Raw genomic sequence first — 16,663 nt, 5'->3', positions numbered from 1 at the left:
CGTACCCGTCTGCAACTAGCTGTTGTACCGCTTTTTTTAAAGCTGTGATTAGGCTGTAATAACGTAGCCAAGTCACAGAAAATGTCGCCAGTCCATTTTAAAAATTGTCGAAATGGGATGTCACAAATTTGAGTACAAATATGGTGTGCGCCAAAATGGGGCAAAGCCATTAATAAACATTTGCCCCTCAAGCCCATGCTGCTATCAGATAGGGTAGCTGATGTTTCTGTACATATATACTCTAATGATATGTTCTTCTATGTTCTCCAGTTACAGGTGAAGAATGTCAGCGTTACAAGACCACCCATCTCCGAGCAGCTCCACGCAGGCCTCCAACTTCGCCCACGTCATCTTCCAGAATGTGGCAAAGAGTTACCTTCCAAGTGCTCCTCTGGAATGTCACTACACGTTGACTCAGTACATACATCCTCATCTCAAAGATTGGGTTGGCATTTTTAAGGTAGGTCTGTGGGATTTCTTGTGGGCTGCACAGTTTGTCCACTTCCTTATAAAATCCATAGTGATTGACAGAATTTCATACAGTGAGGCACTGATCTCAAAGGGGCAATAACATTGGAATCAGGAGACCGTGATGAAGTTACCAGTTTATTTAGTTTATAGCTCAGGGACATGGTGACATCTGCGCCGTAACCTCCTAACAGTCACGTTAAAATTGGAAAAACCCTCGCAATAATGTCCCTTTTTTATTGTAGACTAGCAGAAGGACCCTGCTTCGCACGGGTATATTTCATCTATTTCAGTTAATGTTTGTGTGTGTCGTTAAAAGATATCAACAGTATCCCCCATAACAGTGACCTCTACAGCACCCCGCCCCTTTAACAGTGAACTCCACAGTCCCCCACAACTTAACACTGACCCCCCACAGTGCCACGCCACTTTAAAATGGGACCTCAACAGCAGCCCATCCACTTAACTTTGACCTTCACAGCAGCCCGCCCCTTTAAGGGCTCATACACACAAACGTAGTTTCTTTCCGCTCTCAATCTGTTTTTTGCGGACCGTGTGCGGAACCATTCACTTAAACGGGTCCGCAAAAATGGAAGGTACTCCGTGTGCATTCCGTTTCCATATTTCCGTTCCGCAAAAAAGTAGTGCATGTCCTATTATTGTCCGCAAATCACAGTCCAAGGCCCCATTCAAGTCAATCTCCGCAAAAAATACGGAACACATCCGTATGTCATTTCATCCGTATTTTGCGGATCATGTGTATTTCATCCGTATTTTGCGGATCCATACTGTAGAAATGCTATGCCCAGCCCATATTACTCATGTGTTTGGTGATTAATAAGATACTGTTTCCGTTTCCAATCCTCAAAAAACGGATCGCATACGGAAACCATGTTTTGTGGAATAACGGAACGGAAGAGAAGAGGACTTAAATCAGAGAAAAAAAAAAATCTCAGATACGGAACAACGGATCCGTGAAAAACAGACAGCAAAACAACAACGGTCGTGTGCATGAGCCCTAACAGTGACCTCCACAGTGCCCCGCTGCCTTAACAGTGACCTCCACAGTGCCCCGCTGCCTTAACAGTGACCTCCACAGTGCCCCGCTGCCTTAACAGTGACCTCCACAGTGCCCCGCTGCCTTAACAGTGACCTCCACAGTGCCCCGCTGCCTTAACAGTGACCTCCACAGTGCCCCGCTGCCTTAACAGTGACCTCCACAGTGCCCCGCTGCCTTAACAGTGACCTCCACAGTGCCCCGCTGCCTTAACAGTGACCTCCACAGTGCCCCGCTGCCTTAACAGTGACCTCCACAGTGCCCCGCTGCCTTAACAGTGACCTCCACAGTGCCCCGCTGCCTTAACAGTGACCTCCACAGTGCCCCGCTGCCTTAACAGTGACCTCCACAGTGCCCCCCGCTGCCTTAACAGTGACCTCCACAGTGCCCCGCTGCCTTAACAGTGACCTCCACAGTGCCCCGCTGCCTTAACAGTGACCTCCACAGTGCCCCGCTGCCTTAACAGTGACCTCCACAGTGCCCCGCTGCCTTAACAGTGACCTCCACAGTGCCCCGCTGCCTTAACAGTGACCTCCACAGTGCCCCGCTGCCTTAACAGTGACCTCCACAGTGCCCCGCTGCCTTAACAGTGACCTCCACAGTGCCCCGCTGCCTTAACAGTGACCTCCACAGTGCCCCGCTGCCTTAACAGTGACCTCCACAGTGCCCCGCTGCCTTAACAGTGACCTCCACAGTGCCCCGCATCCTTAACAGTGACCTCCACAGTGCCCCGCTGCCTTAACAGTGACCTCCACAGTGCCCCCCGCTGCCTTAACAGTGACCTCCACAGTGCCCCCCGCTGCCTTAACAGTGACCTCCACAGTGCCCCCCGCTGCCTTAACAGTGACCTCCACAGTGCCCCCCGCTGCCTTAACAGTGACCTCCACAGTGCCCCCCGCTGCCTTAACAGTGACCTCCACAGTGCCCCCCGCTGCCTTAACAGTGACCTCCACAGTGCCCCCCGCTGCCTTAACAGTGACCTCCACAGTGCCCCCCGCTGCCTTAACAGTGACCTCCACAGTGCCCCCCGCTGCCTTAACAGTGACCTCCACAGTGCCCCCCGCTGCCTTAACAGTGACCTCCACAGTGCCCCCCGCTGCCTTAACAGTGACCTCCACAGTGCCCCCCGCTGCCTTAACAGTGACCTCCACAGTGCCCCCCCCTGCCCCCTTAACAGTGACTTCCACAGTACCCCCCCTGCCCCCTTAACAGTGACCTCCACAGTAGGGCTGTCGAATATAATCGATGCAGCGATGCATCGCGATTCGACCCCCGGCGATTCTGCATCGATGCGGTTGCTTTAAATAATCGATGCATGTTGATGACGTCAGCGTCGCGTCCGCCGTGCAGAGCCGAGTCGGAAAAAAAGTTTTTTGGCGCCTTCTTTCCCGCCTCCCGCTGACGTGACGACAGTGACACCCCCCTCCCCCTGTGTAAATCTTTATTGGATCACACGAACCAAAAAAAAAAAAAAAAAAAACACACCTACCTGACCTCATGTTGTCTGTGGCTGTGCCACATTGCCCGCTTGTCTGTCTGACCTGCTGTGGCCTGCCCTTTACCAATCATTATCCAGTGTCATGTGTGTGTTTTCTTTTTTTTTTGGTATTCTGTGGTGACTGTTTGTGATCCCATAAAGATTTGTCCAAGGTTTTCAGATTCAGTTGCCAATTTTTTCGGTCAAGGATTTTCCAGCTTCCTCTAATGGTGGCGTGGCTTGGCTTCAGTTGGTGTATGCGACTATGCGTGGTAGAGTGCAGGTAAAATTTTCTGTTAAGTCACTGTGTGACGACAAGCTTTTCAATTTCTAGCACTGGGGAGAATGGTATTATTTTTTAAGATTGTGTCGGACACAATCTTCAAAAATGTGTCCATTCCATTGAATTTTCTAACTTGATGTACTGTCTATCTTTTGAATGTCAATTTTTAGGGGGGCTCAACTTAAAACCTCAGCCAAATATTCTAAAAGTGTATTTATTTGATTAAAGACAACTGACGCCCGCCAAGCCACCAGAGGAAGGCAAATCATTGAAAGAATAAATTGAAACTTAAAACCTGGAGTAAATCTTTATTGGATCACACAAATACACATTCACACAAACCAAAAAAACACACACCGACCTTCTGACATCATGTCTGACTATGGTGGCTGTGCCACATTGCCCGTCCTGTGGCCTGCCCTTTACCATTATGATTCAGTGAGGAGGATGTGTGTTTATTTTTTTTCTGGTATTCTGTGGTGTGTGTTTGTGATCCCATAAAGATTTGTCCAAGGTTTTCAGATTCAGTTGTAAAATGTATTCTGTCAAGGATTTTCCAGCTTCCTCTAATGGTGGCATGGCTTGGCTTCAGTTTATGTATCGTGGTAGAGTGCTTGCTGAGTGCTCAGTGCAGGTAACGTTTTCTGTAAAGTGACAACTCTGAGAGCTTATAGCACTGATCTAGACATACTACCCATCTGGTGGTGGTGCTGGTGGTGGTGCTGGTGGTGGTGCTGCTGGTGGTGGTGCTGCTCCTGCTGCCAAAACAATCACGGTGAACCAGGAAGTTCTGCAACACAGACAACTTGAACACACTGTGTGACAGACAGTTCCTGACTGGCAAACATCACAGTGAGTGAACCTATAACAGTCACTGACTGTGTTATAGGTTCACTGACTCACTGTGATGTTTTACAGTCAGGAACCGAAGTGCTCCTTTTTTTGTAGGTACTGTTTAATATTATATAATATATAATATATATTATATGGTAAAACTATTGTAAAACTTATAAACTAACTGCACCAGCCAGGCCAGCACAACAGTTTAATGTTACAGAGACACTGACAGTACTGTTTTAAATAAATACTGTTGTCTGCTGCACTGTTTTGTTCATTCAGACTTTGCTATATGATATGCAGGGAACTTGGTATGATTTGTTTAAATAGCAGATACAAATAAATATTTTTGTGCAATTTCTGACTGATTGAATAAATTTTTTGATGTAAAATTGAAAAACAAGGGGACTTGGGTAATAATCTTGATGCATCGTGATGCATCGCCGAATCGAATCGAATCGTGGACTTGATAATCGTAATCGCATCGAATCGTGAGACGAGTGAAGATGCGCAGCCCTACTCCACAGTACCCCCCCCTGCCCCCTTAACAGTGTGCAGCCCTAGCCCTATGTGTCGTGCAGCCCTAGCCTAAAGCTGACCTACAGCAGTGAAATAAAATGGCTGGGTTGTTTTGGAAACCTGGAGTAAAACTGTGTGTATGTGGAGACTAAGGGCGTTCGAGATTCTATTGGCTGATAAGGGACATGTGACCGTGTGTATGGCAGTTGAGATATGAAGAGAAAGACTTGCAGGCTTGAATTGGCTAATGCAGGTCATATTTTGGGAATATCTCAGGAACGGTACGTCCTAGAGAGCTGAGACCCCTACAAGATTTATTTCCAGGTAGCAAGGGATGTGTATACCAAGCTTCGTTGAAATCGATGGTTGCGTTTTTGAGTGATCGCAGAACATGCACAAATACATACACACATACATACATATATATATATATTTTTTTATGTGTGAAGTAAATCTTGTTGCCACACAACTCAAGGGACACTTGCATTTTTAACCCTTTAGTGACATAATACATTTTAGCCTTAAGGACCAATAATATTTCCCCCCATTGTGTTTCCAGCTGTCATAACTTTTAATTTTTTTTTCTCTAAATGTTGTTTTTTTTTTTTTGTGGGATAAGGCTACTTTCACACTCGCGTTCCGTCATGGATCTGCACAAACGCATCCGTTCAGATAATACAACCGCATGCATCCGTTCAGAACAGATCAGTTTGTATTATCTTAGCCAAAACTGATCGTCTTGAACACCATTTGGCTCAGTTTCGTCAGACAGACACAAAAACACTGCAAGCGTTAACAACAGCTGGAGGGCCGCAGGTTGAGCATCCATAGTAACATAGTACATAAGGCCGAAAAAAGACATTTGTCCATCCAGTTCGGCCTGTCATCCTACAAGTTGATCCAGAGGAAGGCAAAAAAAACCCTGTGAGGTAGAAGCCAATTTTCCCCACTTTAGAGGAATAAAAAATTCCTTCCCAACTCCAATCAGGCAATCAGAATAACCCCCTGGATCAACGACCCCTCTCTAGTAGCTATAGCCTGTAATATTATTACGCTCCAGAAATACATCCAGGCCCCTCTTGAATTCCTTTATTGTACTCACCATCACCACCTCCTCAGGCAGAGAGTTCCATAGTCTCACTGCTCTTACCGTAAAGAATCCTCTTCTATTTTTGTGTACAAACCTTCTTTCCTCCAGACGCAGAGGATGTTCCCTCGTCACAGTCCTGGGGATAAATAGATGATGGGAGAGACCTCTGTACTGACCCCTGATATATTTATACATAGTAATTAGATCTCCCCTCAGTCGTCTTCTTTCTAAAGTGAATAACCCTAATGTTGATAATCTTTCAGGGTACTGTAGTTGCACCATTCCAGTCATTACTTTAGTTGCCCTCCTCTGGACCCTCTCCAGCTCTGCTATGTCTGCCTTGTTCACAGGAGCCCAGAACTGTACACAGTACTCCATGTGTGGTCTGACTAGTGATTTGTAAAGTGGTAGGACTATGTTCATATCACGGGAATCTATGCCCCTTCTGATGCAAATCATTATCTTATTGGCCTTGGCAGCAGCTGCCTGACACTGGTTTTTGCTGCTTAGTTTGCTGTTTATTAAAATTCCTAGGTCCTTTTCCATGTCAGTGTTACCGAGTGTTTTACCATTTAGTATATACGGGTGACTTGCATTATTTCTTCCCATGTGCATAATCTTACATTTATCAGTGTTAAACCTCATCTGCCACTTATCTGCCCAAGCCTCCAATCTATCCAGATCCCTCTGTAGTAGTATACTGTCCTCATCAGTGTAAATTACTTTACAGAGTTTAGTGTCATCTGCGAAAATTTATACTTTACTATGCAAGCCTTCTACAAGATCATTAATAAATATATTGAAGAGAATAGGGCCCAATACTGACCCCTGAGGTACTCCACTAGTGACAGTGACCCAATCTGAGTGTGTACCATTAATGACCACCCTCTGTTTTCTATCATTGAGCCAGTTACTTACCCACATACAGACGTTTTCTCCCAGTCCGAGCATTCTCATTTTATATACTAACCTTTTATGAGGTACAGTGTCAAATGCTTTGGAGAAGTCCAGATACACGACATCCATTGATTCGCCGCTGTCAAGTGTAGAACTTACCTCCTCATAGAAACTGATTAAATTAGTTTGGCATGACCGATCCCTCATGAAGCCATGCTGATATGGCGTTATTTGCTTATTTCCGTTAAGATGCTCTAAGATAGCATCTCTCAGAAAACCTTCAAACAGTTTACCCACAACAGATGTTAAACTTACCGGCCTATAGTTTCCAGGCTCTGTTTTTGGACCCTTTTTGGATATTGGCACCACATATGCCACGCGCCAATCCTGTGGGACATTCCCTGTCAGTATAGAGTCCGCAAATATCAGAAATAAGGGTCTGGCTATGACATAACTTAATTCCCTTAGGATACGGGGGTGTATGCCATCCGGTCCTGGCGATTTGTCTATTTTAATCTTTTTAAGTCGCTGTAGTACTTCTTCCTGGGTCAGACAGGACACTTTTAATGGGGAATTTACTTTTACATTCTGCATTTCATCTGACAGTTTATTTTCCTCAGTGAATACAGTGGAGAAAAAAATATTTAACAGCTTTGCTTTCTCCTCGTCGCTCTCTGCGACTCCCCCCTCATTACTCTTTAAAGGGCCAACACCTTCAGATTTATACTTTTTAACATTTATATAATTGAAGAACATTTTAGGGTTAGTTTTACTCTCTTTGGCAATTATTCTCTCGGTCTGTAGTTTGGCCGCTTTTATTTGTTTTTTACATGTTCTATTTTGTTCCTTATAGTTTTTCAGTGCTTCCGTACTACCTTCCTGTTTTAGTGATTTATATGCTTTCTTTTTGTCATTTATTGCCTTTTTTACAGTTCTATTTATCTGCATTGGTTTCTTTTTGTTCCTTAACCTTTTATTCCCTTACGGTATGTACCTCTCACAATGAGATTTTAGGATGCTTTTAAAGATATCCCATTTTGTGGGATATAGTGTATTAAGTAACTTTTATTATTTTAATTTTAGGGGGAAAGATTAAAAAAACTGCAATTTTTACATTATTTTGTGGAATTTATGTACAGTGTTCATTGTGTAGTATAAATAACAACATAATTTTTTTATTTGGGTCACTACAAAGATGATAATGACACATTTCTATATATTTTTTTACTATTTTTACTTTTCTCCTGCAGGCTGTCAGCTCTGCAACTTCTCCCCCTCCTCCTTCAGACTGAAGAGGAGTGGGTCGGCAGCTCATATCTTTGGTTTGGTAGCAGCTAGAGATTTATATTGTTTGAAAGCTGGCATTCCAAGTTTTCGAACCATACCAGAATCACAGCATTATCCTCACTACATGGGAAGATATCACTATTAGAAAATGAAATGCAGTGAATACATGTGAAAGTGAAAGTAAAGGCAGGTGGTCATTTGCTTTGTATGAAAGCCTGGAATGCCAGCTTTCAAACAAGACCATTCAGGAGATATTAGCAGCTAAAGCAGCCTCCTCCCTTCCACTTCTGCCTGAGCCCAGCTCGGGCAGAACAGTTAGGTGGTTAGAGAGGAAATGTCGCCTCTCCTAATGTAGCTGTTTTAGTAAATACTACATTTTCATGAGGAATAACAGAGGAATGGTACAATCAGAGCTCTAAGACAACCTGTTCGGTAATTGTTAATTTTCATAGCCAATACAAGTATGCATTGAAATAGACTGGTTGGGAGACAAGTCACAGGTTTTCATTGGGGTCTAGACTATGAGCCGAGCACTAGAATGAAGTTGCTAAGGCCCCATATGGAGCACATAGCAGCTTTGGCTTCTTCACATTTGGGAGAGATGAGAATAACACTTATTAAAGTTGTTGTCCATGATTTTGATCTTGATGGCCTATCCTCACACTGACCACTGTTCTGTAGCAATCACTTTTCAGGATCTCCTAATCGTCCCAGGCAAGACTACAATGAAAGATGTCGCCTGGTGTAGAGTAAACTTGAGAATAGAAACAGGTAATGGTGACAGCTCAGCTCCTCCCCCTCACTGCACAGTGACCTCACACAAGTCACATGCCCACAACACTCTCCAATAGAAGTCAATGAACTTCTTTAGACTACGGCTTCCTATGGTGCAGGTGGCTGCTGTATAGCATATCTCTGAATCTCAATCAGGATGGCCACCCCTATAATTCTGTACAAAACAAAAAATCTGCAAGCAGAAAATAAAGAGATTAGAAAAAAAGCGGTGTGTCATTGTGTAGTTTTAATTAGTAAAACTAAAATCTAGGTGACATTTGTAATGTGACGGTGGTAGAGCCGCATACTAAACGGTGTAGGATAGCCTGTCATTTTAGTTGCTGTAATATCTTTACCCTATAGTTGGAGGTTTGGAGATCTGGTTCATGTGCTGGGTTTCCCATGCCAGAGCGGCAGCCTGGTTTATTGATTCTTTTTTTTTTTCCCCACTGGTATCGATTGTGTTATTTAGCAGGTCCTGCCAAATAAAGGAGGTATGTGTTCATTTAGCTGGGAGATGGCCCAAGGGGAGCAATAAATTACAGGAAGTAAGGCTACTGTTGGAGTATACTGTAAGGCAAATGAGTTGCATGGCTGGAAATATCTTGTAATTAGTACTACACCGCTCGGCATGTCTTTTTTCTAGTATTAATTAAAATGGTTTAGACCTGGAAAAAATCACCCCAGTTTGGCAGGCCTTGGAATTTTCTATACCATGATTTCAGAGAGATTCCAAAAAATGACTTCAAGCCCAAAAGGGCAAGTCTAATCTAGTATTAAAATAAAAGGAGAATCTGGGGCAGACGCCTTTAAAAGAGAATCTGTCACCAGGATTTTGGACTATTATCTGCTGTAATACGTGAGTAGTACCGCAAATATTGAGTCCGGATGAAAGCACTTTCCATCTCCCTTGCGCCTGAAAAAGTGGCGTTAAAAAGTCTCAAACTTTTGTGTTTGCAACTTTAAAGGGAATCTGTCACCTATTTTGAGCCTATAATACTGCTAACATAGCAATGTGCAATAAAGTGCCTTCATTCCAGCATGTGTCCTCTTTCTTTTATTCAACTTTTCATTCATTGCTATGTTAACAGTATTATAGGCTCAAAATAGGCGACCGATTCCCTTAAAAAATAATATAAAATTGTTGCATCTTTTGGCTTTTACGCCGCCTTCGCCACTTTCCTTAAAGGGGGCGTGGCCAGCTGCCCCAACAAATTTATCTTCATTGACATCAGTTTTAGATTTCTGTTTACCCACACAGACTGATATGTGGCAGCGCAGTCCGGGCTGTGTATTTCAGAACAGCTTTCAGTACACACAGTAGACAGTGGGAGAAAGGTTAGTAAGGGAATAAAAATGACTTTTGGACTCCAGTATATGCAGTATTACTGCAGATAATAGTCCAGAAAGGTGACAGATTTCCTTTAAATGAAGTTATATGTTTGTACTTTTATGGGTTTTTCTGTTGATAGACATTTATGTAGGTTAACCTGTGATTGTCTGTTTTCACCACAGATTTTTAGCGCACGTGTTTAATGGATGCCGCTAAGTGGTATCCATTACCCATAAGCGCCCATGTTAAAGGGGTTGTCCGAGTTATTTTTTTGTCCTTTGTATGTTTCTAACTAATCAAATGTAAAGGCTTTACCATGCACTTACTGCATCTACAGTTGCTGCTTTCTCAGATTTCACTGAGGGTCAAATGATGTTAGCTTCTCAAACTGCTCTGATGATGATCCGTGCACAAGCCTGAGAGAGCAGATATGTGTTTGTACACAAGAGGTCACTGTGCTGGCCATGCCCCCTGCACTGCCGTCTGCTCTTTCCCTGGATTCTTCATGAAAAACTTTAACCCCTTCAGCAGCACAGACTCAGGGTTGAAGGCTTTACTGAGTAGCAGCAGGCAGTGAGGAGACCAATGCTGGGCACAGGAGCTGACAGACTAGAGGAGTTCTGTAGAGCATTGCACAAGAACAGGTAGGGGGAAGATCCTGTGTGTATCAGCAGTGTTATTGTACAGCTGGGACTTGTAGTCCTACACATACAACATGCTGCTGAGTCTCCCAGCAGGCAGACATGTCACTCAGGGCAGCACTTGTATTCACTCCCTTAGCAGAGCAGGGGGAGGGGCAGAGATTGTTATTGCAGGTAAATAAAGGGCCAGAAGAGAACCAGGGAAATGAGGAAATAGATATTTTTTTTTTTGCCTAAAACTTGCTTGGCTTAGTTATATATATCGCTGCCCATCAGATTTAGGCCTCATGCACACGGCGGTTTTTTTTTTGCGGTCCGCAAAAACGGGTTCCGTTTTTCCGTGATCTGTGACCGTTTTCTCGTCCGTGGGTCTTCCTTGATTTTTGGAGGATCCACGGACATGAAAAGTCGTTTTGGTGTCCGCCTGGCCGTGCGGAGCCAAACAAATCCGTCCTGAATTACAATGCAAGTCAATGGGGATGGATCCGTTTGACGTTGACACAATATGGTGCAATTTCAAACGGATCCGTCCCCCATTGACCTTCAATGTAAATTCAGGAGTTAATATACCATCGGATCGGAGTTTTCTCCAATCCGATGGTATATTTTAACTTGAAGCGTCCCCATCACCATGGGAACGCCTCTGTTAGAATATACCATCGGATTTGAGTTACATCATGAAACTCAGATCCGACAGTATATTCTAACACAGAGGCGTTCCCATAGTGATGGGGACACTTCTAGTTAGAATATACTACTAACTGTGTACATGACTGCCCCCTGCTGCCTGGCAGCACCCGATCTTTTACAGGGGGCTGCGATCAGCACAATTAACCCTTCAGGTGCCCTTCAGGTGCCGCACCTGAAGGGGTTAATTGTGCGTATCATAGCCCCCTGTAAGAGATCAGGGGCTGCAGACCCCCCTCCCTCCCCAGTTTGAATATCATTGGTGGCCAGTGTGCGGCCCCCCGCCCCCCCCCTCTATTGTAATATCATTGGTGGCCAGTGTGCGCCCCCCCCCCCCGACAGATCATTAAGCAATGCGCCGCACAGACCTGTCACTTACCAGTAGGAGGAGCTCCCGGCCGGTCACAGACATCGCAGCAGGTAAGTATGATGCTTCTAATATTGTAATATTGCTAAGTAACCATGGCAACCAGGCCTGCAGTAGCGTCCTGGTTGCCATGGTTACCGATCGGAGCCCCAGAGCGATTAAACTGGGACTCTGATCGGAATCTCCGCTGCCACCAATGATCGGGTGGGGGGGGGGGAGAGGGGAGGCCGCACACTGGCCACCAATGATATTAATACAATAGAGGGGGGGTCGCACACTGGCCACCAATGATAATACATTAGAGGGATGGAGGGGGGGGGGCCGGGGGAGGCCGCACACTGGCCGCCAATGATATTACAAAAGAGGGAGGGGGGGGGGGGGCCCGCACACTGGCCACCAATGATAATACAATAAAGGGAGGGAGGGGGGCTGGGGGGGCCGCACTGGCCACCAATTAAAACTGGGGAGGGTGGTCTGCCCCCTTCTGCCTGGCAGCCCCTGATCTCTTATAGGGGGCTATGATATGCACAATTAACCCCTCAGGTGCAGCACCTGAGGGGTTAATTGTGCGGACCACAGCCCCCTGTAAGAGATCGGGTGCTGCCAGGCAGCAGTCATGTACACAGTTCGTAGTATATTCTAACTAGAAGCGTCCCCATCACCATGGGAACGCCTCTGTGTTAGAATATACTGTCGGATATGAGTTTTCACGAAGTGAAAACTCATCTCTGAAAAAGCTTTTATGCAGACGGATCTTCGGATCCATCTGTATGAAAGTAACCTACGGCTACGGATCACGGACGCGGATGCCAATCTTGTGTGCATTGTGTTCTTTCACGGACCCATTGACTTGAATGGGTCCGTGAACCGTTGTCCGTCAAAAAAATAGGACGGGTCATATTTTTTTGACTGACAGAAAACACGGATCACGGATGCGGCTGCAAAACAGTGCATTTTCCAATTTTTCCACGGAGCCATTGAAAGTAAAAAAAAAAAAACGGAAAACGGCACAACGGCCACGGCTGCACACAACGGTCGTGTGCATGAGGCCTTACAGTGATATATATAATTTTTATATATATATATTTTTTTTTCACTCGGACAACCACTTTGAAAAAAATTGTTCAACACCCAGTATATATTTTTTACTGAGTGCTTCTATCTGGAGTAGCCCACTCTGCTGCGCTTATCCATTGCAGTACAAAAATGGAAACCATTATAGAGAACAGTCTATTGGCCTCCTTCAGTATAATGGGAATCTGAGGGCCAATATCCTAGCTGTGTTTAAATGCAGGGGTGCACAATGTTTTCTGGGGGCCACATTGTCAAACTGAACCAACGTCAAGGGCCGAAAAAAAACATTTAAAGGGGTATTAACAAATGAAATACTGTATTTATGGAAGATTGTACATACAGTATATTCCATTAATATCTAGTTACAGTTCCAGGACGCCCATCTAATGGGAGAATACATAAAAAATACATGTGAGCAGTCACAAGACGTAGACATACATGTTTATTACCAGATGGTTGGGGGCCACACAGAATGGTATCCAGGGCTGTAGGCTGTGCACTGTGTGCATATTGCCCGCCTATAGTGTCTAGGGTGTATTCACATGTAAGTGGAAAAATAGCGCTGTTCCGATTAAACACAGCCAATTGAAGGCTCTGGGTCCATGAAACCACTGACAGAACACAGATGGCATCTGTGTTCTCAGTGGTTTTCACGGACTGTTGGTATGAGATATCTGGAGATAGACTGGAAATGCCCTTTTAAGGCCAGCAGGGCACATGGAAAACTGATGACACACAAGGGGAGAATTATCATCTCCCTTGTGCCAGAAAGGTGGCTTTAAAAAGTTGCAAGATGCTTGTTTGTGACTTCTTAAATGTGACCAAAAAGTCGCAAGTGCCTCTCTTTACGCTGTCCTCACCATTTTTCCAAAAAGGGGGCTTGGCCAACACCCGAGACAAATTTGTCTTAGTTTACCCTAATTTTCTGCCGCAGCTCAGAGCTGCCGTAGATTTCAGTTTAGGCGCACAGACTGCTGGATGCGCCTAATTTATGATGACAGGCACACTATATGATTATAAAGAAACCAGTAATATGTATCAACTTTTTAAGGCCTGTTTCACACTTCTGGCACAGCCTTCCAGCAGGCTGTTCTGGCACAGAATGACGGGAATTGGCTGGACAAAAACCGCTGCATGCTGCGGTATTTGTCCGGCCATTTAATGGGGCAGGACGGCATTCCGACAGCATCCAGAAATGCCAGATCTGGCAGGCTGTTACTGGCTGGAACAGCCTGCCGGACTCGTAAACGCTACTGTGCGACTAGCCTGAGCATAAAAAAACACTATATGATAAGGCTATTGCCTTTTTATTATGGGTTAAATAAGGGAGAATAAAAATACCTGATGAAAAAATTCTAAAAGTCTCTCCCAAGTTTCAGACTTGGGATCTCTACATGCAGGACTGACCTCTTACCTCCAGGCTACAGCCTTATCATATTGACCATTGTGGTTTTTGTGGTGCTCCACATTTTTATATGAATAAAAACGCAAATATCTCTTCAAGTGTTTAGCATACAGACAAAAGAAAGGCGTTGTTTTAATCAACCCTACCAGGCAGGATCGCGTCGATCATGCTGACACAGGCACTTTAACGTAAGAGTTAAAATTCTGCTGGTTCCTTAGTCATAAAATGTAAAGGAGTTTTTCAGGACTTGGATCATCTGGACAGGTTATGACCCAGCACCCCCGCCGATCAGCTGTTTGAAGAGACCTTGACACTTGTGCGAGCGCTGCTACCTGCACTCGTCTAGATTGTAGCTGTAGTGCAGTGTCATATTTTAATAAGATGTCCCTAATGCCCTAATAAAAGTTTTTCTAATATACTTTATAAATTAATTTTGTATTTTTATTATACTTTTACCTCGCTAAGGGCTCTTTCACAGCTGCGTTCTTGTCTTCCGGCATAGAGTTCCGTCGTCGGGGCTCTATGCCGGAAGAATCCTGATCAGGATTATCCTAATGCATTCTGAATGGAGTGAAATCTGTTCAGGATGCATCAGGATGTCTTCAGTTCCGGTACGGAACGTTTGTTGGCCGGAGAAAATACTGCAGCATGCTGCGCTTTTTGCTCCGGCCAAAAATCCGGAACACTTGCCGCAAGGCAGGATCCGGAATTAATGCCCATTGAAAGGCATTGATCCGGATCCGGCCTTAAGCTAAATGTCGTTTCGGCGCATTGCCGGAGCCGACATTTAGCTTTTTCTGAATGGTTACCATGGCTGCCGGGACGCTAAAGTCCTGGCAGCCATGGTAAAGTGGAGCGGGGAGCGGGAGAGCAGTGTACTTACCGTCCGTGCGGCTCCCCAGGCGCTCCAGAGTGACGTCAGGGCGCCCCAAGCGCATGGATCATGTGATCGCATTGGACACGTCATCCATGCGCATGGGGCGCTCTGACGTCATTCTGGAGCGCCTGGGGAGCCGCACGGACTGTAAGTATACTGCTCCCCCGCTCCCCGCTCCTACTATGGCAACCAGGACTTTAATAGCGTCCTGGGTGCCATAGTAACACTGAAAGCATTTTGAAGACTGTTCCGTCTTCAAATGCTTTCAGTACACTTGCGTTTTTCCGGATCCGGAGTGTAATTCCGGCAAGTGGAGTACATGCCGGATCCGGACAACGCAAGTGTGAAAGAGGCCTTAAGCGCACCGTTCCCTGTGCACTTAAAACTCAGTTCTCTGTACACCTCTGGCAGTTTAGCAGTGTACGGAGTACGGACTGTGAAATTTATGAATGGGGCCGCATGAGCAGGGAGTACGGGCAAGGAGCTCATATTGCTACTCCTGCCTGTGCCCCCAGGTGAATTACTAACTTCTGGCTTAGCAAATAGGCACTCTGTACCCATGTACTATGCCAGGATTAGCTGAGTGGAGCAGGCTCCTTCTGCCTGCTCCGCTAAGCGAAGAGCTGACCTGCAGTTCTCTTAGCTTAGCGAAGCTTCACCTCCCCAAAAAATTTATAAAAAAAGCAATCACAAAAATCATAACACCACAAAATGGAATCAGTAACTATAGGACCCCCCCACACAAAAAAGACCCTTCATATATCTCCCTAGGTGTCACTATAAAAATGTTATGAGGGTCAGAATATGGCGATGCCAAGAAAAGTGTTAAAACACAAGAAATACTACATAAATGGGATATCGTTGTAATTGAAATGACCTGCAAAATAAAGGTAACAGGTCCGTTTTACCACACAGGGAATTCAGTACCAAAACCAATAAAACTGTGATGGGATTGTGTTTTATTTTTTTTTCCCCAATTCCACCCCATTTGGAATAAAAAAAAAAAAATTCCAGCTTCCCACCACAAGTGATGTCATGTAGTTATATGATGCTTGATTAATTTTTTTTACATTAATCATGGGATAACCCTTTTAAGTGTGTTTTTTACATTTGCACCATTACTACCGCTTATAAACCAGTGATAAAACATTTGTTTTCCATTTTGTCATGCGTCTTCCATGAGTCCAGGACAGTTGATCACAAAAGCGTGATTCCTGCTTCCTGTCGTGGATTAGCACTTGTTCAGTCTCCTTGTGTATTCTGTTTCTTCTAATGGAAGACAGAAGATGCAGCAAGTGTGACATCATCCTGTGTGCAGGGGCCAAGAACGCTGTGTTTGAGGAAATTGCTTCAAGGAAATAATGACCAAAAAGTGGATGAAATGTAGATATTTTCTAGATGCAAGTGTCCTGAAGTCCTGAGTGATGATGCCAATTTACATGGCTCTCCCAGCACTTCTGTGCACAGAGCATGATACTCAAAATGGGCAAAAGTCAATGGTATTTTTCACTCTTTAGAGGGATTTACCAGTTTTCCTGTTAAATAACTTGCTTTCTCAGAACGACATCAGCAACTAGGGTGCAATACATT

At 44.8% G+C, this 16,663-nt stretch overlaps 1 protein-coding gene across 4 annotated transcripts in view; it reads left to right on the top strand.

Annotated features, from left to right (window-relative positions):
- The window catches only part of TAX1BP1 (Tax1 binding protein 1), a 113,579-nt gene that overhangs the window by 10,332 nt on the left and 86,584 nt on the right, over positions 1 to 16,663 (top strand). For all 4 annotated transcript variants that reach the window (XM_040433579.1, XM_040433581.1, XM_040433577.1 and 1 more), the window contains exon 2: positions 271 to 460. In XM_040433579.1, coding sequence (XP_040289513.1) covers positions 284 to 460 — 177 coding nt within the window. In that variant the 5' untranslated portion in view covers positions 271 to 283. The remainder of the gene's footprint in view (positions 1 to 270; positions 461 to 16,663) is intronic.

The sequence above is a fragment of the Bufo bufo genome, chromosome 5, assembly GCF_905171765.1.
Source record: "Bufo bufo chromosome 5, aBufBuf1.1, whole genome shotgun sequence".
Classification (NCBI taxonomy): Eukaryota; Metazoa; Chordata; class Amphibia; order Anura; family Bufonidae; genus Bufo; species Bufo bufo.
This window is presented reverse-complemented; position numbering and strand designations above follow the sequence as displayed.